The sequence below is a fragment of the Zonotrichia leucophrys genome, chromosome 29 (assembly GCF_028769735.1).
Source record: "Zonotrichia leucophrys gambelii isolate GWCS_2022_RI chromosome 29, RI_Zleu_2.0, whole genome shotgun sequence".
NCBI classification, from domain to species: Eukaryota; Metazoa; Chordata; class Aves; order Passeriformes; family Passerellidae; genus Zonotrichia; species Zonotrichia leucophrys.
This window is the reverse complement of record NC_088198.1, coordinates 2851710-2871602: the sequence shown is the minus strand read 5'-3', so window position 1 is coordinate 2871602 and position 19893 is coordinate 2851710. Positions and strand designations below refer to the sequence as shown.

General features: G+C 49.8%; 2 protein-coding genes and 1 long non-coding RNA gene across 5 annotated transcripts in view; 2 read left to right on the top strand and 1 right to left on the bottom strand.

Annotated features, from left to right (window-relative positions):
• DIP2B (disco interacting protein 2 homolog B) overlaps positions 1-7030 on the top strand; it is a 64996-nt gene extending 57966 nt beyond the window's left edge. For all 3 annotated transcript variants that reach the window (XM_064734936.1, XM_064734935.1, XM_064734934.1), the window contains 2 exons: positions 2331-2454; positions 3620-7030. In XM_064734936.1, coding sequence (XP_064591006.1) covers positions 2331-2454; positions 3620-3872 — 377 coding nt within the window. In that variant the 3' untranslated portion in view covers positions 3873-7030. The remainder of the gene's footprint in view (positions 1-2330; positions 2455-3619) is intronic.
• A 1113-nt stretch (positions 7031-8143) lies between these two features.
• Positions 8144-19102, top strand: ATF1 (activating transcription factor 1). The gene is made up of 8 exons (XM_064734974.1): positions 8144-8336; positions 12060-12173; positions 13373-13501; positions 14777-14877; positions 15180-15310; positions 16288-16467; positions 16551-16710; positions 17534-19102. Exons 2-8 carry the CDS (start codon positions 12063-12065, stop codon positions 17676-17678), a joined length of 957 nt encoding a protein of 318 aa, XP_064591044.1. The 5' UTR covers positions 8144-8336; positions 12060-12062; the 3' UTR covers positions 17679-19102.
• Positions 19103-19220: 118 nt separating this feature from the next.
• LOC135459232 (uncharacterized) lies at positions 19221-19729 on the bottom strand. The gene is made up of 3 exons (XR_010442990.1): positions 19508-19729; positions 19358-19403; positions 19221-19281 (listed from the first exon to the last, which is right to left on the bottom strand). It is a non-coding gene; the product is annotated as an uncharacterized LOC135459232 (long non-coding RNA).
• Between the last annotated feature and the right edge of the window lie 164 nt (positions 19730-19893).

Below are 19893 nucleotides of genomic sequence, written 5' to 3'. Positions count from 1 at the left end.
AGGGCACAGCTCACAGGGTACCTGGGCTTCGTGCGGCGCACTGAGCTCATAGCAGCTAGTGGAGGTGGGGCATGGGCATGGGCGTGGGCATGGGTATGGGCATGGGCATCCATGGCAGGGCAGAGCTCACAGGGTACCTGGGCTTCGTGCGGCGCACCGAGCTCACGGCGGCCAGCGGAAGTGGGCATGGGTATGGGCATGGGTATGGGTATGGGGCATGGGCATGGGCATGGGCATGGGTATGGGCATGGGTATGGGCACAGGCATTCCATGGCAGGGCACAGCTCACAGGGTACCTGGGCTTCGTGCGGCGCACCGAGCTCACGGCGGCCAGCGGAGGTGGGCATGGGCACGGGCATGGGCATGGGCATGGGCATGGGCATGGGTATGGGCATGGGCATGGGCATGGGCATGGGCACGGGCATGGGCATGGGCATGGGCATCCATGGCAGGGCACAGCTCACAGGGTACCTGGGCTTCGTGCGGCGCACCGAGCTCACGGCGGCCAGCGGAGGTGGGCATGGGCATGGGCATGGGCATGGGCATGGGCATGGGCATGGGCATCCATGGCAGGGCACAGCTCACAGGGTACCTGGGCTTCGTGCGGCGCACCGAGCTCACGGCAGCTAGTGGAGGTGGGCATGGGCATGGGTATGGGCATGGGTATGGGCATGGGCATGGGTATGGGGCAAGGGCATGGGCATGGGCATGGGCATCCATGGCAGGGCACAGCTCACAGGGTACCTGGGCTTCGTGCGGCGCACCGAGCTCACGGCGGCCAGCGGAGGTGGGCATGGGCACGGGCATGGGCATGGGCATGGGCATGGGCACGGGCATGGGCGTGGGCATGGGCATGGGCACAGGCATGGGCATGGGCATGGGCATGGGCATGGGCATGGGCATGGGTATGGGCATGGGCATCCATGGCAGGGCACAGCTCACAGGGTACCTGGGCTTCGTGTGGTGCACCGAGCTCAGGGCAGCTAGTGGAGGTGGGCATGGGTATGGGCATGGGTATGGGCATGGGCATGGGCATGGGCATCCATGGCAGGACACAGCTCACAGGGTACCTGGGCTTCGTGCGGCGCACCGAGCTCACGGCGGCCAGCGGAGGTGGGGCTGGGGCACCTGGGCATCCCATGGGAGGGCACAGCTGGCAGGGACACGAGCAGCCTGGGCATTTCCATGGGAGGGCACAGCTCACAGGGGCATGGGCAGCCTGGGCATTCCCATGGGAATCTCGCCAAGGGTTTCACCTGGGCACAGCTCACAGGACATTCCCATGGGATTCTTGTGTGGTTTAACCAAGGGCGTGTCTGGGTCGATCCAGGCTGGGGTGAGCAGAGAGAGCAGCCCTGGGGAGAAGGGTTTGAGGTGCTGGACATGCCCCAGGAACCCCCAAGGCTGGGCTGAGCCCCCAGCAGGAGAGGGGGGCGGGGGTCTGCCCCTCTGCCCTGCTCAGGTGAGACCCCACCTGCAGAGCTGCCTTCAGGCTGGAGAAGAGAAGCTTTGGGTGATCTAACTGGGGCCTTCCAGTGCCTGAAGGAGCTGCAGGAGAGATGGAGAGCAACCTTGAGTGCCAGGACAAGGGGCAATGGCTTCAAAAACTGCCAGAGAGCAGGGTTAGAGGGGATTTTGGGAAGGAATTCCTTCCTGTGAGTGTGGTGACACCCTGGCACAGGTGCCCAGAGCAGCTGTGGATGCCCCTGGATCCCTGGCAGTGCCCAAGGCCAGGCTGGACAGGGCTGGTGTTGGAGATTTTTTCAGGGATGGCCTAGAAGGCAGCTGTGAGGAGCAGATTCTCACAGCCTGTTTCTGTGAACAGCAGAGGTTCTCAGGTTATTTTTAATTACAGGTAAAAGTGACAAACATGAAGGCCTTGAGAGCCTTGCACATCAGAGTTCTCAGGCAGCTTTCTCATAACAAGTGGATGTTCTATCTTTGGCTGTTTTGGGAAAGCAAGAATAATTTTGAGAACCCAAATCTTGGTATTGTAAACATAAGGAGGAGTTGGTGTGTAATCTCTAGCCTATTGTGAGCTCAGATTTTGCAATATGCATGAAGTGAATTAACACTGTTATAAAAGGTGCCTGATTGATGAATAAAGTGGAGTCGATGCTGACCAACGCAAGGTGGGTCGTCTCCCCTCCAACTTCAATATATGGTGAACTTCAATAGGCTGGGAGCAGCCTGGGACAGGGGAAGGTGTGGGACTGGATGGGCTTTAAGATTCCTTCCAATGCAAACCATTCTGGGATTCTTTAGCGTATACAAGAGACAATTTTCCTTTACAAAACTCCATTTATTCCCCTCCTGCCCTGTGTCCCCAGAGCGCCACGATGCCCTGTACGTTGTGGGAGCCCTGGATGAGACCCTGGAGCTGCGGGGGCTGCGCTACCACCCCATCGACATCGAGACCTCGGTGTCCCGGACCCACAGGAGCATTGCTGAATGGTAAAACGCTGCTGAGCAGTGCAGCCACCCCAGCCCAGCTGAAATGCAGCAGTTCAGGCAAAGATGCAGGGTTTCAGCTGAAAAAAAAATGTAGGGAAATTCAGGGGGTTTTGTGCAGGTCATACACCTGATTTCCCATCTGCAGATGAGAACAAGCTCTGTGTTTTCTGACAAGCCTTAGTTTAACACAGAAATGATGATGATGATTTTCTTCTCTGGGGTGTAAAGAGCCATTTCTGAGTCAGTGACAGCAGCTTTGGGTTCCTGTCTCATACAGGTAGTGCTGAGATAGGTCTGATTTTTGTCACGTCAGGACCAAGTCATGTTGCAGTTAGGTTGGAAATACACCCCAAGGCAGCTGATACCCATCTAAGGATAAAGAACTAAAGATAAAGAAAAAGAAAGAAGGAAAGGAAGGAAGGAAAGGAAGGAAGGAAAGGAAGGAAGGAAAGGAAGGAAGGAGGGAAGGAAGAAGGAAGGAAGGAAGGAAGGGGAAGGAAGGAAGGAAGGAAGGAAGGAAGGAAGGAAGAAGAAGGAAGAAGGAAGGAAGGAAGGAAGGAAGAAGGAAGGAAGGAAGGAAGGAAGGAGGAAGGAAGAAGGAAGGGAGGAAGGGAAAGGAGGGAAGGAGGAAGGGAAGGAAGGGAAGGAAGGAAGGGAAAGGAAGGGAAGGAAGGAAGGAAGGAAGGAAGGGGGAAGGGAAGGAAGGAAGGGCGGAAGGAAAGGGAAGGAAGGGGGAAGGGAGGGGAAGGAAGGAAGGAAAAAGGAAGGAAAAAGGAGGAAGGAAGTGCGGAAGGAAGGAAGTGGCGGAAGGAAGGAAGTGGCGGAAGGAAGGAAGTGGCGGAAGGAAGTGGCGGAAGGAAGTGGCGGAAGGAAGTGGCGGAAGGAAGTGGCGGAAGGAAGTGGCGGAAGGAAGGAAGGAAGTGGCGGAAGGAAGGAAGTGGCGGAAGGAAGGAAGGAAGGAAGGAAGGAAGGAAGGAAGGAAGGAAGGAAGGAAGGAAGGAAGGAAGGAAGGAAGGAAGGAAGGAAGGAAGGAAGGAAGGAAGGAAGGAAGGAAGGAAGGAAGGAAGGAAGGAAAAGAAAGAAAGAAAGAAAGATAAAGAACTGAAAACTTTGGATCTTTGTGGCAACGACTCAGTTTGGTGTTGTTTTCCCTCTGTCGTTTCAGTGCCGTGTTCACCTGGACCAACCTGCTGGTGGTGGTGGTGGAGCTGTGTGGCTGCGAGCAGGAGGCTCTGGACCTGGTGCCTCTGGTGACCAACGTGGTGCTGGAGGAGCATTACCTGATCGTGGGGGTGGTGGTGGTGGTGGATCCTGGAGTCATCCCCATCAATTCCCGAGGCGAGAAGCAGCGCATGCACCTCCGGGACAGCTTCCTGGCCGATCAGCTGGACCCCATTTACGTGGCCTACAACATGTGATGGGAGCACAGAGGGATCGGGGTGCTTGTGCAGAGTGAAGCTGGTGAAAATTACTAATACTTGATCTAAAGTTTGAGGTTGCTGCCACATTCCCTCCCTCCTGTCCTGGGGGTTCCAGTCCTGGTGGGGTGAAGGACGTGGGGGAAGCAACAGCAAACGTTTGTAACAGTTTACTGAACCATGAGCTTTAGAGAACTGCAAAGGGGGAAGGAAAGTGTGTGAGCTACGGAATCCCCAAGGCCTTTACAGTAGTGTTACTTTTTCACCCGTTGTACATATTTGTATTTTTATCTAATCCCGGGTTAGGATTCTATAAGGGGTGGGTTTATTTAGTTAAGATAATAAACTATTAAGAAAAGGGTCATCAGAGTTCTGCAGTTCCCTACTCCACGATCTCCTTTGCATCTGGAGCTTGTTCATCCCACGGGATCACACGACTTATTGACAATTGTGCCATGACCAAATCAATAACTTACAGAATCAGAGTTACTTATTCATATAGAGATTTCTGGAATTTAAAAAGAATTTTGCCTATATTTTAAATATGTAAATATTATTATACATAATTCACTTAGATAGAAAATTAACTTGGCTAGCGAGGGCAGCTGAAGGTTGATGTTTTTAAGGACAGGTGACTTTTGTGGTCCTCAGCATCATGGCATTGGCTTAGACACAATGTGAGATGCTCCCACCTTCCCCAGGTTTCTGATTTCATTTGCATCTTTATTCTGGCCAGAATTGTGCAGAACCCTTTGGTTTTAAGGCACATCTTTGTCCAGAGGGCTGAATTCAGCGTGGAATTGGGGAGAAATGGCAGTGCAGGGAGGGAACTGAGGGGCAGCCTCAGCCTGGGGCACCAGGTGTGCAAAGGAAAACCATTCCTAGGCTGGCACACAGTGAATTCCCTGCTTGTGCCATTCCTCTGGGATTCCTCCAGCTCCCTGCAGGCACAGCAGGATTACTGTGAACAGCCTTTAGTGGAAACTGGGAGCAAACAAAAATGCTTTCCTCTAAAGAATGGGAGAATCCCAGGTTTAAGTTGGACACAATTTTACTGGAGGATCCAGTAATTCTGGCAAACACATTGTTAAATAACATTGTGAAAATTGCTGTCCCAGCCTTCCACATCCTGTGTCAGCTCCAGCATTAGGGAATGGGAAGAAAGAGAAACCTGAAAGCAGCAGGTACAAGCTCTTCCTGCTGGTGGTTGAGCTTTGACTCAAAATTATCTCTTTTTTTTTTTTTTAATTCTTCATCTTTTAATAGCAATTACACTTCTCTGGGTGCTAATATATGATTTTGGAAGCTTCAGGAGCTGCTACCAGATCCTGCAACAGGGTTTTTTGAGTCAGATGTGGTATACAGTGTAAATAAACTTTTCAAATGTTCCAGATTACCTCACAAAAAAAAGTTTTTAGGCAGTTTTTAAAAGGTTTGTGGTGTGGATTTGGAAGATCCTGTGGCAGTTACTGGAACAGAGTCCAGTGGATCCACGAGCAAACCCAGCTGTGTCCTTGAGAAGCTCCTGCTGCATCCTGGTGGCTCCTCACTGCAAACAGGAGCTTCAAAACTCAGAAGTTTCAAATGATATTTTTGAAAAATGCTCGGTGGGGAAATAGGAACTGGAAGTTTTGCGGCAGGTCTGGACTTAAAGTTCTTTGCAAACACTTTGGGTTTCAGGTGCACATTTTGGAACCTTGTCTGTGTTTATCCACTGCAGAATATGCACAAAATCTACAAGATATTTAGTTTTAACAAATTGAACACAAAGTGGGGACAGTGGCAGGTCAAAGACTAAAACAGTTGGTCCTGCAGCTTTTTTGGGGGGTGTAAAGTGCATAAAGGGTGTTCTCCCCTTTCAGCCAGAAAATTCCTGTTATTCCGTGTTCTTTGTCACCATTTTTGTGTTTCCTGCACAGCCCAGGCCTGCCCAAGCAGCTTCACTCCAGTGTGACCTTTCCAGGAAAATCTGGTGGTCTTGAACCTTTTTCTTTACTCAAGGCTTTAGATAAATTGTTTCAACAAACATTTTTTGTCCTCTGAAGTAGATTTTAAGTCCAATTCCAGGATTGTTTTTTTATTTTTATTCGTGATTTTTCACAAATAAAACCACGTGTGTATTAATTCCATCAAATGTGGCAGGTGAAATTCCTGAAACGGCATTTTTGATTGTGACTGGATTGATCTTTTTTTTTTTTTTTGTATTTTTTTCCCCTTATTTTTTGGTTTGGATAGGTACTGTTAGCTTCCTGTGGTTTGAGGTTTTACCTTTCAAGTTGCCTGTGTGCTCCAGATCTCCGAGCACGTTCCATTTCTGAGTGCTGGAGAACTGCAGGACACTGCCCGTGGGACGAGGGAACATTCCAGGGACGAGGAGAAGCTGCTCCCTTCGGATTCCCTGAGAGTTTTCTATAAATCCATTTCCCACAGAGAGCAGCAGGAGGAGGGATGGAGCTGGGGCTCTGGAATCCCCAAAATTCCACCCCAGCTCTGCTCAGCGCTTGCCACGAGCCTTGCACAGACCATTCCACCCCTCCCTCTGGAGCTGGCGATGATATTTCCGTGTTTTTTGGGAACAAAGCAAGATCTTTCACTCCAGGCATTGGCAGGTGGGCAGGGCTGGGTGCTTCTCCCAAAAATCAGCCTCTCCCCCTGGTGTGGCTGCAGCTCTGGGGTTGCACAGGGCACATTATTCCCTTTTCTTGCCCCTTGGGTTCCAACTTAACTGCGGTGAAACTGAAAATCTGGGAATTCTTCCCACTGGACTGAAGTATATTGTGTGTGTCTCACTGTTTCTGAATCTTCTCTGAGCAAACGCTGTGGGAACAGGACAGTTGTGTCCCGTTTTGTTGGAATTTGCACTTCATTTCTGGTTTAAATCAATTCAGCTGTGTCCTACTAACTGTCTCCTAAAATAAGGTTATAAAAACCAGATCAATTTTAGCCCTAGATGCCTTTTTTTTTTTTTGGCTTTTATTTCTGTCAACCTCTTTCTCATTGTCCAATCCAGACTCCGGCATTCTGTAATTATGTATAAAGGTTTTATTTATTTAAAACTAGATTAGTTACATTTTTAAATTTAACACCTGGCTGGACAGTGTCCCATTAACGCATTGATTGTGTTTCCTTTGTCTTGTGTTAATAAATATTGATGCCTGGTTGCTTGTTTAGTCCTTCCAGCGCTGTTTCCATGAAGGAATTTTATTTTTAAGGAAGAAAACGCGGGTTAAAATTGATCCTGGGCAGAGGGAGAACTTGTAAGTATCTTGTATTTTGTATGAGGAGTGTGGGTGTGAAGGAGCTGGGCTGTTCCTGTACCTGGAGTTTTGGGGATCAGTTTTTGGGGATCAGAGAAGGGGCTGGAGAATCCTGAGGGAGCTGGGAAGGGGCTCAGCTGGAGAAAATGGGGATCAGGGGGAATTTCTGCCTCTGCACAAGGAGGGGACAGCCGGGGGATTCGGGATTTATCCCAGGGAACAGGGACAGGAGAGGGAATGGGCCCAGGGGGGACACAGCAGGAATTGCCCATGGAAAGGGGGTCAGGAATTGGCGCTGCCATGGAGGGTTTGGGTCCCCTCATTCATGGAGCCGTCCCAGGAAGGGCTGGAGGCGCCGCTCAGAGCCCTGGGCTGGGGACAAGGTTGGATTCCATGGTCTTGGCGGGATTTTTCAACCTCAGGAATTCCGGGATCCTGAAAAAATCAGGTTCCTATTTCTAGAGGCGCTTGGCTGCAGTTGGTGCCTTAGGGGGAACACTGAATTTCCTGTGCTCCCCAGTGATGTCTGAGGAACTGTCCCATGACGGAAGCCATTGATCGGATCCCAGATCCTTACTGCGATCCTAAAACCGCTGTGGAATATCCCCGAGAGGGACCAAATTGCTGTGGAATATTCCCGAGAGGAACCAAACCCCGTCACCTGCCGCTTCCTTAAAACCCCTCAGTGCCACCGGCCCGGCCGTGAGGAATCGCGGCCATGGTCCTGCCACACTCCGGCCGGGACGTGCCGGTCAAACCCGGCCGCACTGCCCTTTGCCCACGGTTGGGCGCGGGGGCCTGGAATTTCGGGAGTATCGGGAATTTTGGGATTTTCGGGAATTTTGAGAATTTCGGGATTTCCCCCGGGCGGTCACGATCCCGCTCGCAGAGCGCGCTTCCCGCCCGCACCGCGCCGTTCTCACCGGCAGGGGCGCTGTTCCCGCGCCGTGCCCGGCAGCGCCGCTCCGCCACCTCCTCTCTGTGGTGCGCCCGGGCGGGGCCGGCTCCAGGCGGCCGCTCTAGCCCGGCGCCCGCGCGCTCCGCGCCGCTGGGGCTCTATGGCGGGGGCCCCTGGGCGCGCACTCTATGGTCGCGGCCCGCCCCCCCCGCCGGCGCCGCTTCCCTGAGGCGGGACCGGGCCGGGACCGGGGCCGGGACCCGGCGGCGGCTCCGGCGCTCCCCACGCGCGGCCCTGCGGGGCTCTGAGGTAAGCGCGGGCTGGGGAGGCCGCCCCGTCCCCCTCGGCCCGCCCGCCGCTTCTCCCCCCGCGTCCGCCCCCGCGGGCCGTGAGGGGACGGGCACAGGCCGCGGCCTCGGCGCGGCGGCCGCTGCGGAAACCGCGGGGAGTTTCCCCCGCAGCCGGGCCTGAGGCGCTGCCCCGCGGCCTGGGGCTGCTGCCGGGCCGGGCCCGCTCGCCCCGGGACGGGGGAAAGGCTTCTGGGGGGTGACGGGGAGCCCCGGGTCCCGCTCCCCTCGGGGATGGGGGAAAGGTGCTCGGGGGTGGCCGCGGCTCCAGCCGGTCCCGGGCAGCGGTGGCTGGGTCCCCGAGCCTGCCCGGGCACAAACTCGGCTTTATCGCTAACTACACCGCCGTTAATGGGCGTCCTTACCTGTTCGCTATGAATTTTGCCCCTGACCCGCGTCTGAGCCTTGACTTCAGCGCGCAGTGAGGATCGGGTGGATCCAGGATTGTATAAATGATAGAAATGATGGTATAAATGATCTCTGGGCTATTTTTCTCTCACAACCATCAGGTCCCTGATGCGGATATAATACTGACATCCTTAGGCTGCAGCGTTTATTCCTGAAGCTCCTGTCAGGGGATGTGCCTGTACAGGCTGGTGCTGGGTGGAGGGGAGTGGGAGAAATCCTATGAGGAAAGTGCTCCTGGAGTTTTAAGGAATAACTTTGTGTGTTTGTGGAATGGAATCTGGAGCAGTGACTGGGCACCTTGACTCGAGACTGCTCGCTTGTTCTCTGGCACATCTGGTGGGATGTGCTGCCCTTTGCTCTGTCTTTCACTGATTTCTGGGAGGAAAAAATGGAGTTTTTCTGGATGAGGAAATTTTCTCCAAGTATCTTAATGACAAATTTAAGTAAATAATATTTTCACTGCTGAAAGCAGCTGATTTTGAGAACCCCAAATTCCCCAAGATTACTTAAGCATCATTTAAGAAAACGTTTTGAAATCCCTTTGTACAGTTTGTAAATGTCAGAATTTGACTCCTGTCACTATTTGAGAGTAGAATTTTGTGTCCAATATTCTTGATTTCTGATGTTATAAAAAATACAATCAATTGGCTCTTACAATATTTCAGTGATGAAACATCATTCAGACCCTTCCTCTACTCAGTTTGCAAAACAGAACTTGGTTTCTTCCTCTGGTGCTCTCTGCAGCACTTAATTAGGGAATTTCCAGAATTAGGGAATCAGTGGAAGTTGTGGGAATGAGTTTTCTTTTTTAATTGATGCTCCTTGAGCACGTCAGGTGTTTCTGCTGGGTTTGTGTGGTGGTTTCATGGGAGGTGTCTGTGAACTTTGAGAACTGAAGTGTGTCCCGATGACTGTGACATTCCTGTTTGTGTCCCAGAGGAAGATGGTTTTGAGGCTCAGGTTTGAAGGAGGATGAGTTTTCTTGGCTGGAGGGAGATGATGCCCAGAAATTTAGGAGTTCCTTAAAGCAAATTTCATGAGCTGCTGATGCAGAATCCTTTCAGTTAAATGACTTTTGAGGTGGAGCTACATGGAGACTTTGGGTTTACTGTGAAAATCATCACCGTTACCTGCCTGGTTATAAAAAAGTGGTGTTTGTGCAGATTGGGACAAAAATCATTCTCAGGATGATAAAGCCTTGGTGTTGCTTCTCTTATCAGTGCTCTGTGACTGCAAAATTCTTCCTTCACCCCAAAGAGAGCACCTGCTTTCAGCTAAATAAATTAAATTCAGCTGTCAGAGCAGGTTTATCCAGAGGGTGACTGTGTTTAGGTATTCTCCTTTTTGGTGATTCTTCTGCAGGTTGAGGTTTTCCTCCCATTCCAGGGGGAAATTCCTGGTTTTCCAGCTAAATGAAGTTAAAGGCAGGGAAGTCTTGCATGACACTCTCATCCCCAGAGGCTGTGAGGTGCAGGATGAATTTCCATCTTGTTGCAATCCTTGCTAAATCTTTTTATTGACTGATGTTGGATGGATAATTGAATATTCCAGAGCAAGCAGAGATGAACTAAACTCAGAACTCATCTTTCTAATGGGAAATACTTTATCTTTTATTCCTGTAAGCAGAACTTCACAGCAGTGAGAGAAAGGTCAGCAGAACCCTCTGTGCTTTCCCCCTGGGGTGGTTTTACTGGTTTTGCTGTTTCTTGCAGCCTGTTTTGAGTCTTTCATGGGACAGTAAGATAGAGAAACTAATAGCAGAGAGCAGGGAGGGCAGGCTGTGGTTTTGCTCTACAGAAATGAACAGAGGTTTCTGTAGCACTGGAAATTTATTGTCATTTTTGCTGCTGTCTGGATTTCGGTTTGAGGGGCCTTTGATACCTGAGACACTTTGCAGGGTGCGAAATTTTCCTTTATAAAATCTAAAACTGTGTTTGAGGACAGACAAAGTTGCGTCCATTGCAGGTTCATCATTAATTCTGCTGATAATCTTGAGGTGGTTGATGTTTGCAGCCATGAGGGAGCTGCATCATAGGCTGGGGAAGGTTTGGGCTGAAGGACACAGAACCTCGGGTTTGTTTTGGCTGGAAGGGACCTGAAGGAACATCTCCCTACCATGGGCAGGGTCACCTTCCACCATCCCAGCTCGCCCCAAGCCCTGCCCAGCCTGGCCTTGGGCACTGCCAGGGACCCAGGGCAGCCCCAGCTTCTCTGGGCACCTGTGCCAGGCCCTGCCCACCCTCTCAGGGAGGAATCCTGCCCAGTGTCCCACCCAGCCCTGCCATCTGTCAGTGGGATCATTCCCCACGTGCTGCCACTCCAGGATGTGCTGTGTCCATCTTTCCTGCAGCTCCTTCAGCCACTGGGGAGGCAAATTCAGTTACCCTGAACCTTCTCTGTTCCAGGTTAAACAATCCCAATCCTCCCAGCAGAGCTGCTCCATCAATCCATCCCAGTCTCCTGTATCAGCCACCATCAGTTTTCTCCCTGCAAAGCTGCTTTGGTGACTTTTTGGGGTTCCTGCAGCAGCACCCTCAGACAGGGAGGGTGCAGGAGCAGGGCCCTGCTCTGGGGTGGCTCCTCATTGGGCTGCGTGCTGTGGTTGGGCTCAGCAGGGAAAAATCAGTGACTCACATTTCCACAGAAAGCAATGTAATTTCCAGTCTCATAGCAACTGTCCTTTCAACACTTTCAAACCTTCTGTGACAAAATGTTTAACACTCACCCATCAGCTTCTAATGCTCCAGGCTGGTCCGCCCACCAGCCCAGCTGAAACCTGCATTTGTGCATCCCTGAATCCCCCAGAACCCGAGGGGGGATGCTGGCAAGACGTTGAACAGTTAAATATAAAATCTTAGACATGAGACAAGTGTTGCTGACTGCATTACATCAAGACAGAGTGACTCTTAAAATTCAAAACTGTGTTCTCTTCACTTTGATTTGAGTCCCTGGTTTGTTTTTATACACCTTCAGATAGTTTAAAATAGGTTTGGCTGGTGGCTTGGCTAAAATATTTTTGGAAATTATCTTACTTAGAGAAAGATATTCTTTAGTATAAAGAATCTTGGTTTTCTTCCTGGATCATCCTTCAAAGGCAAAGAGAGCAGGGTTAGATGGGATATTAGGAATTGGATATTATAAAATAATGGCAACATTGGAGAGCAAAGAGCTCCTTCAGCACATCCCAGTGAGACCAGAATCACGAGGCCCTGAGGAACTGGGCACCTGTGTGCTGTCCACACTCATTGCTGACTGGATTTCTCTGCTTTTCTCGTAGCTGATGATGGAAGAGGTGCACAAGGGCAGCAGCAGCAGCTCTGTTCCGGCGCAGCCCTCGGCTGGACAAGGTACAACCCTGCAGGCAGCTCAGCTCTCTCATATTGCTCAACAGGTAAAGCCTGGGCTGGATCTCAGCAAACATTTCAGGCAGTTCAGAGCCACTTCTGTGTGCTGCAAACTATAGAGCCATTCTTAGAAGCAATCAGAGAAGAAAAAACAGAAGGAGGCTAAGAAAAATGTGTTTGTTTGATGGTGGATGACATAAAATTAATTATAAAGTGTTTAAAGTTATTTTTTTTGTGTTTGTACAATGCAGAAGTGCAGCCCAGATTTGGGGTTAGTCCTCCACTGGAGCTGCTCAGGAATAAAATGAGGGCCTGGTTTCATTTTTTCATTAGAAAAAGCATTTCCAGCTCTTTTTGTAGTAGCAGCAATCCTGGGTGCTCAGCACCATGGAAACCCTTGGATTTTAGCCCAACATGAACATATTTAATCTAATAAACCACATCAACTTGCAAATTGAGATTTTTCCTCTAAGGTAACATCCATGTCAGAGCTTTAACCTGAATCCCTTAGAACTGGTGAAGGAGTGAATCCTTCCAGGAGGGTTTTCCTGGGAAAAAGCAATGTTTTGCAGCTCATCCACTGTTTATCCTGTGGAGGCAATTGGGATTTTGATGCAAAATTTAGATAAAGGAAAGGAGAGAATATCAGCTGATGTCCTGGGGTTTGTTTCCAGGCTGGTTTCCCAATCTGTTTTTATCTAAAGTTCTGATTGTCCCTTAATACTGTGAGTTATGATACAAAACTGCATTAATTGGAAATTGAGCTGTGTGTATTTTAATGATCCCTTCATCTTATGTATTTCAGGTTAATAAAAGTACTGAAGGAATTTAATTACAGAAGTGGTTATTTACTTAGAATCTACATGTATAACTTGAATTATTTTTGAGAACATATGGAAAGTGAACAATATAAATTGAATTGAAGTGTAAAGACTCATGGGAGTTCAACATCAAAACTGCAAACCCCCTAGGAAGCTGAAGCACTTTCATGTTTTTAATATGTTATGTAATATCACATACTTGATTATGTGACATAATGCCACATTTGATTTTCTCCAACCAGAGGAAATAACGAACTGTTTCAGCCTTTTTCATATGCAAATAATGTCTAAAAAATGTGCATCTTTAAAGGTACTTTTGTGACTTGATTAGAATGAAAATAAGCTGCTAATGGTTTTCCTACACGTGTTGCACTTCCTGAGTCCTGTGGCACAGAGGTTTCACCATGGGTTTTGCTCCATTGTAGATGTCTCTCCGAGGTTCTGCTCCCCTCACAGTGGTTCAGCTTCCTGGAGAGCAAGTCCAGGTGCAGGGAGTCATTCAGACAGCTCAGTCCTCCTCGGTGATCCACTCCCCTCAGGTGCAGACCGTGCAGGTAACTCCACCCCGGCTTTAAATACCCCAAAGTGCAGTTCTGGGGGTGAGAAGGTGGGGAAAGATGTGTAGAGGCTGCTCTGACCCAGCTGTGCCCTGCTGTAGGGGACAGTGAGCAATCCAAGGACAGCCCTGTGGGATCCCTCATTTGGGCTTGAAATTCTTCCTCGTGGGTTTTTTGACTCCACACCTGTGGAGTCAAATTGAAACCATTTCATGTCACCTCCCTTTATGCTAAAATCCAATGCACAGCTCTGTAGTTGTGCCCTGGCAGTCAGGTGGGGTCTGACACCCAAAGGAGGGCAGTGGGCAATAATAGAATAATTTAATAGTGGATTAAAATGAGTGTTTGGGAAGGTGGAGCTGTGTGAAGGGAAATGAGCTCTGGGTGCTCTCTGGTGCTGTAGCTCCCTGTCAGTGGTACCCAAGTCTCTGCTTGTGTCCCTTACTCACTTGCCATGTGCTTTTTGTAAGAATCCCTTCCAGAAGGTGCCCAGGGAGTGCAGTGGGTCTGTTCCTGCTCCCCTCAGTCCCTGCTGCAGAGCCCTGGGCCCCTGGGGTTCCACTGGGAAACCACTGCCCTAAAAGCCAGGAATTTGTCCCTGATCCTTGCCCACACTCCTCACACCACCCTAAATTGATAAGCCATGAGAAGCAGAGCTGGCAGGGACTGTCAGCTGTCACTGCTGGAACTTCAGAGCAGGGACAGGAGAACATTTGTCACTGCTGAAAGCACTCAGGCATCTGCACTGGCTGCTTGTTGCTGCTCGTGTCTCTGTTAAATCTCTCTCCTTTTCCCTCCCCCTGGTTGCACAGTCTCCACTGACTGGATTCGTTCCTTTTCTGTAATTTATGAACTTTGTGGCCTTGGTGGAGGGAAAAACAAAGCACAGCATGAGCAGGTTTTTTTTTCCCTGCTGATCATAGGCTGCTCTGTGTCTGCAGTTCAGTGAGAGGCTTTTCCCAGAGCTCTGTGCCCTCCTCTGCACTCTGTTGCTGGCACACGGATAAGAGCAAATAAATATTTTGTTCACTTATAAGGAGCATCAGAGACAAAATTACACTTTGAACTGGATGAGCACACAGTGGAATAACGAAAATTGTAGATAGTACTTTGCATATTTACTCCCTGATATGCTGCTGCCTTAAATATTGTTTTCACTGTTTTTCACATTCTCACCAACAAACCCCACTGCTCCTTTTTTACAGAAAAGATTCCAGGTGCTCTCTGTGTTTGTCCTGTACATCAGTGTGCTCCTGTTCCCTTTCTCACCAGGTATCTTCCTTGTCTGAGAGTGAGGATTCTCAGGACTCCTCAGACAGCATTGGCTCCTCACAGAAAGCTCGAGGCATCTTGGCTCGTCGTCCATCCTACCGGTACGGCCGTGGTACACTCGGTGGTTTTATTTGAAACCAAACCAGCAGCCCCTTCCCATGGTTTGCAGTATTCTGCTGCCCTCCAGGTTGTTTCCTTTCCCTTGAAACACTCCGTGAATCTGTTCATGCACTGAACTTTCTGAGCCATCATTGCTGTGAGGAAACTTTGACTCCACTAACTGGAGGTTGGCCTCAGCAGGGTTTTGTAAAGGGCAAAATGTTCACCAGCTGTGATTTTACTCAGTTGTATCATTTGACTGAAGTGAGGAGTGCAGTCAAATGTCAGACTCGTTTTTTCACAGAAAAATTTTGAAAGATCTTTCTTCTGAAGACACACGGGATAGAAAAGGAGATGAGGAAAGTCCTGGGGTCTCCACTGTGGCCTCCATGTCCGTTCCCACGCCCATCTACCAGACAAGCACTGGACAGTACAGTAGGTTACCCAAAATATCCTCACAGTTTTTCTTCTACTTGCCTCAAAATGCAGATTTCATTAGGTATTTGAGTAAGATGAAGGACAAAAGTTGGTTATTATCTAGTAGTCCATAAAATTTGTATATAGAAGTAACTGGTATTTACAGACTTCAGATAAACTCAGTGCTGTAATTTTAAATTTTGGACATTAAGTCATTTAAGGGTGTTGGTGTGGAGCACACAGCAGTGTTCTCTGCTGGATTTAACCCAATATATCAGTAAAGACACAGAGATGGATGGATGGATGGACGGATGGACGGATGGACGGATGGATGGATGGATGGATGGATGGATGGATGGATGGATGGATGGATGGATGGATGGATGGATGGATGGATGGATAGATGGATGGATGGATAGATAGATGGATGGATAGATGGATAGAAGGATAGATGGATGGATGGATGGATGGATGGATGGATGGATGGATGGATGGACGGATGGATGATGGATGGATGGATGGATGGATGGACGGATGGATGGATGGATGGATGGATGGATGGATGGATGGATGGATGGATGGATGGATGGATAGATGATGGATGGATGGATAGATGGATAGATAGACAGATAGATAGATGGATGTATATTATAGGCCATACTAAAAGGCTCCTGTGGTATCAGAGAGGTACAAAAAAATTAGGATTTGTTCTTTTGATGTTGCCATTTGGTGTTCATGGTGCTTCACACTGCTCCATCGTGTGAGTGGGTGAGGCCCTGGCACAGGGTGCCCAGAGAAGCTGTGGTGCCCCTGCATCCCTGGCAGTGACCAGGGCTTGGAGCAGCCTGGGCTCGTGGGAGGTGTCTCTGCCATGGCAGGGGTGGCACTGGGTGGGCTCTAAGGTCCCTCTAACCCAACCCAGCCCATTGTAGGATACTGTGATTTGCCTGTATTTCCTGCTGTCCATCCTCTTGTCCCTGTGCCTTCCCTTGCAGTTGCCATTGCAGCCAACGGGCTGCAGCTGGCGGGGCCGGGGGCAGACGGGGTGCAGGGGCTGCAGACACTGACCATGGCCAACGCCGGCGCCTCCCAGCCCGGCACCACCATCCTGCAGTACGCCCAGACCTCGGACGGGCAGCAGATCCTGGTGCCCAGCAACCAGGTGGTGGTGCAGAGTGAGTATTGTCCCCTGGGGACACGGTGACACCCCTGGCACCGCCAGTGCCACCTGCTCATGCTGCCCCCTTTGTGTCCCCAGCTGCCTCTGGGGACATGCAGACGTACCAGATCCGCACCACGCCCACCACCTCCTCCCTGCCCCAGACCGTGGTGATGACGTCCCCCGTCACTCTGACGTCCCAGAGCAGCAAGACAGACGACCCACAGCTGAAACGGGAGATCAGGCTGATGAAGAACAGGTATGTGAGGGCACCTCAGCTGCCTGGCTGCTGGGTTTAATCACTGGGCTTGGAAAAGACTTCCAGGATCATAAAGTCCAACCTGGGACAGATCTCCACCAGAGCACTGAGTGCCACATCCAGAGATGGGGACTCCAGACCTCCCTGCCAATGCCTGACCGTCCTTTCCATGAAGAAATTCCTCCTGATGTCCAGCCTGAACCTCCCCTGGCACAGCTTGAGGCCGTTTCCTCTTGTCCTGTCCCTGTTCCTTGGGAACAGAGCCTGACCCCCTGCCCCTGCTGCCCCTCGTGTCAGGGAGCTGTGGAGAGGGAGGAGGTTCCCCCTGAGTCTCCTTCTCTGCAGGCTGAGCCCCTTTCCCAGTTCCTCAGGAGCTCTCCACCCCTTCCCCAGCCCCATTCCCAGCTCTGGGTGTGCTCCAGCCCATCCATATTCCCCTTGTTGTAATGGTGCAGAACTGGAGGGGCCTCAGCATTGGGCAGTCCCTGCCCTGGTGCTGTGCCACGCCATGGCTGGTACAGCCCAGGTGCCCATGGCCTCCTTCCCCACCTGGGCACACCTGGGACTGTGGCAGATTGTGACCCAAACATGGGAAATTGTGACCCAGACGTGCTCACAGTGTGGAGAAGCCAAAGCTGGGTTTCCCCTGCAGATTGGCTCCATGTGTGTTACCAGATCCTGCTGAATTTCCTGCTCTGCTCAGGCAGTTTTGGCTCAGTTTTGTTCCTCACTGCAGTTCCAGCTCTCTGGTGTTGGTCAGTGTTGTGACATTCAGAAAACAGATCTCACAGCTAAAATCAAGAACTCTGCTTCTCTGTTGCAGAGAAGCTGCCCGGGAGTGCCGTAGGAAGAAGAAGGAGTATGTGAAATGTTTGGAAAATCGAGTGGCAGTCCTGGAAAATCAGAACAAAACTCTAATTGAAGAGCTAAAAACTTTGAAAGATCTTTACTGTCATAAAAGTGTGTAAGAAGAGAAGGTAAAAACATCTGGGGACTGGTGAAATATCAGAGGAGAAATTTTTTTTTTTATACTGAATTTTTTAAACTAGATGAAAGGTCAAAAATGAAACTTTTCTACCTAGATTTCACAGCTCAAAGACTCTATAGATTTTCTTTACAACATGTTGGTGACAAAGTACAAAGAGGAAACAAGAAAACCTCACCAAAATTCCTGCTGGCACAACTGGAAACTGCTCAATTCAAGATTGCAGCTGCGGCAGAAGGACAGTCACGTGTGGCGAGGCAGGTGATGAGAGTTTCTTTGAAAATTCCTGGGAATGCCTCCAATTAGGGAGGCAAAATTTGGTTACAAAGAAAAAACATGGATGAAACAGAATCCTTGCCATAGCTGACATTATTAGTAACGTTTATAACCAGTGTATGTTTTGATTTCTTACTCTTTTTCAAGCCTTTTTCCTTCAGTTATTTGTCTGTAAATATTTTTATTTGAACCTGTAAGTTGGTCTTTACAGGTGCAGATGATAAAAAAGCTGATACTTTGCTCGAGGTATAAATTATGTTTTTACTCTTTCTCAGATGACAATTTAAAAAGTTGGGATGATATTTTTTTTTCCATGTTTGCCGTGTTTATCAGATTGGGGAAGGATCTGCAGAAGGCAGCGAGAGGCCTGGTCCTGGAAATGTCTGAGGCACAGAAAATTGTGTTGGTTTTCATAGAGAATTCAGCACATCAGTGATTTTAAAGCACGGTGTGTGTGAGGGACGAGGACTGGTGACAAAAAGTTCTGAAGAATTTCTGAGATTAAACTTCTCAAAGTTGTTCATTTCACAAGAGTTTGTTCTTAGTTCTGGGCATGAGAAACATTGATCATTGAAAATTAGATTGTGTGCTGATCATATCTACAATGAAACACTCAGTGCTTGTCCTGGCTGGGGATTCTCCTGGGCTTTGGAACATGAAACCAAATAGAAGAAAAATTATGTAGTAAAAAATGAAAGATCTATACCAAAGGGTTATGAGGTTCTAATCTCTGGTTTATTGCTGGAAATAGTGCAAAATTACAATTTCCAGCCTAATTTTGTAAGGTAGGAGCTATTTTGCAAAGTAATGGTATCTTTGTAAGCAAATACTATATTGCAAACAGGGAGATGGTTGGTATATTTTGTAGCTAAATTGTGATCTTTACAAAACCTGAAATTGAGTTTCTATACCTATTTTGACAGTTTATATCTTTCATTTTAGTAACCAAATGAAATATTTTGTGAACCAGATTTTCAAGGATATATTTTTATGGATAGTACAAAGTCAAATGAGATCCTCTTTGGTGTAGGAGATACTTGAATTAATTTTGTATGTCTGTAGGAAACTTGCAGAAAAAAACAGATCCTAAAGAGTATTGGGGGGGAAAAAGGAGGGAAAAAAAAAAAGAAATTAGGGCTTTTTACTCCCCAGAGTTGACAATATCTGCACATTAGATCTCATTGTGTCAGAGAGTCCAGTTTGTACAATTTGAATTTGTTTCAGGTGAAAATCAAAGGTTTGGCATGATCAGGACTCCTTTACCTGGGGGGTCTCCATGCTTGGAGCCCCCAGGGCTGTGTGCTGTGGGCCTGGCGGGCAGGACGTGGCACTGGGGGGCACGGTTGGCTTTGGGCCTGGCACTGTGGGGCACAGTCAGCTGTGGGCCTGGCGGGCAGGACGTGGCACTGTGTGGGCACAGTCAGCTGTGGGCCTGGCAGGCAGGACGTGGCACTGTGGGGCACAGTCAGCTGTGGGCCTGGCGGGCAGGACATGGCACTGTGGGGCACAGTCAGCTGTGGGCCTGGCGGGCAGGACGTGGCACTGTGTGGGCACGGTCAGCTGTGGGCCTGGCGGGCAGGACGTGGCACTGTGGGGGCACAGTCAGCTGTGGGCCTGGCACTGTGGGGGCATGGTCAGCTGTGGGCCTGGCGGGCAGGACGTGGCACTGTGGGGGCACAGTCAGCTGTGGGCCTGGCGGGCAGGACATGGCACTGTGGGGGCACAGCCTGGGCCAGGTTTGGGCAGGGGCTGAGGTGGCTGCAGTGCCTCTGGCTGAGGGATCAGCCATTCCCATAGCTGGCACTGAATCCTGCTTCCAGTTGTGGCACCCACACCATGGGCTGTGCTGCTGTTGGAGCTCCGTTGTGTCGTGCTGGCTCAGATCTGGGTGCAGTTCCAAGCTGTGCTCCCTCCCTGGGTGT

What these genes read in the sequence shown, in the direction of transcription:
- ATF1 (XM_064734974.1), top strand. Translation starts at nt 12,063, where the DNA reads ATGATGGAAGAGGTGCACAAGGGCAGCAGCAGCAGCTCTGTTCCGGCG. An exon ending in CTCAGGTGCAGACCGTGCAG is followed by an intron (nt 13,502 to 14,776) that starts GTAACTCCACCC and finishes CTTTCTCACCAG; the next exon opens with GTATCTTCCTTGTCTGAGAG. An exon ending in CAACCAGGTGGTGGTGCAGA is followed by an intron (nt 16,468 to 16,550) that starts GTGAGTATTGTC and finishes TTGTGTCCCCAG; the next exon opens with CTGCCTCTGGGGACATGCAG.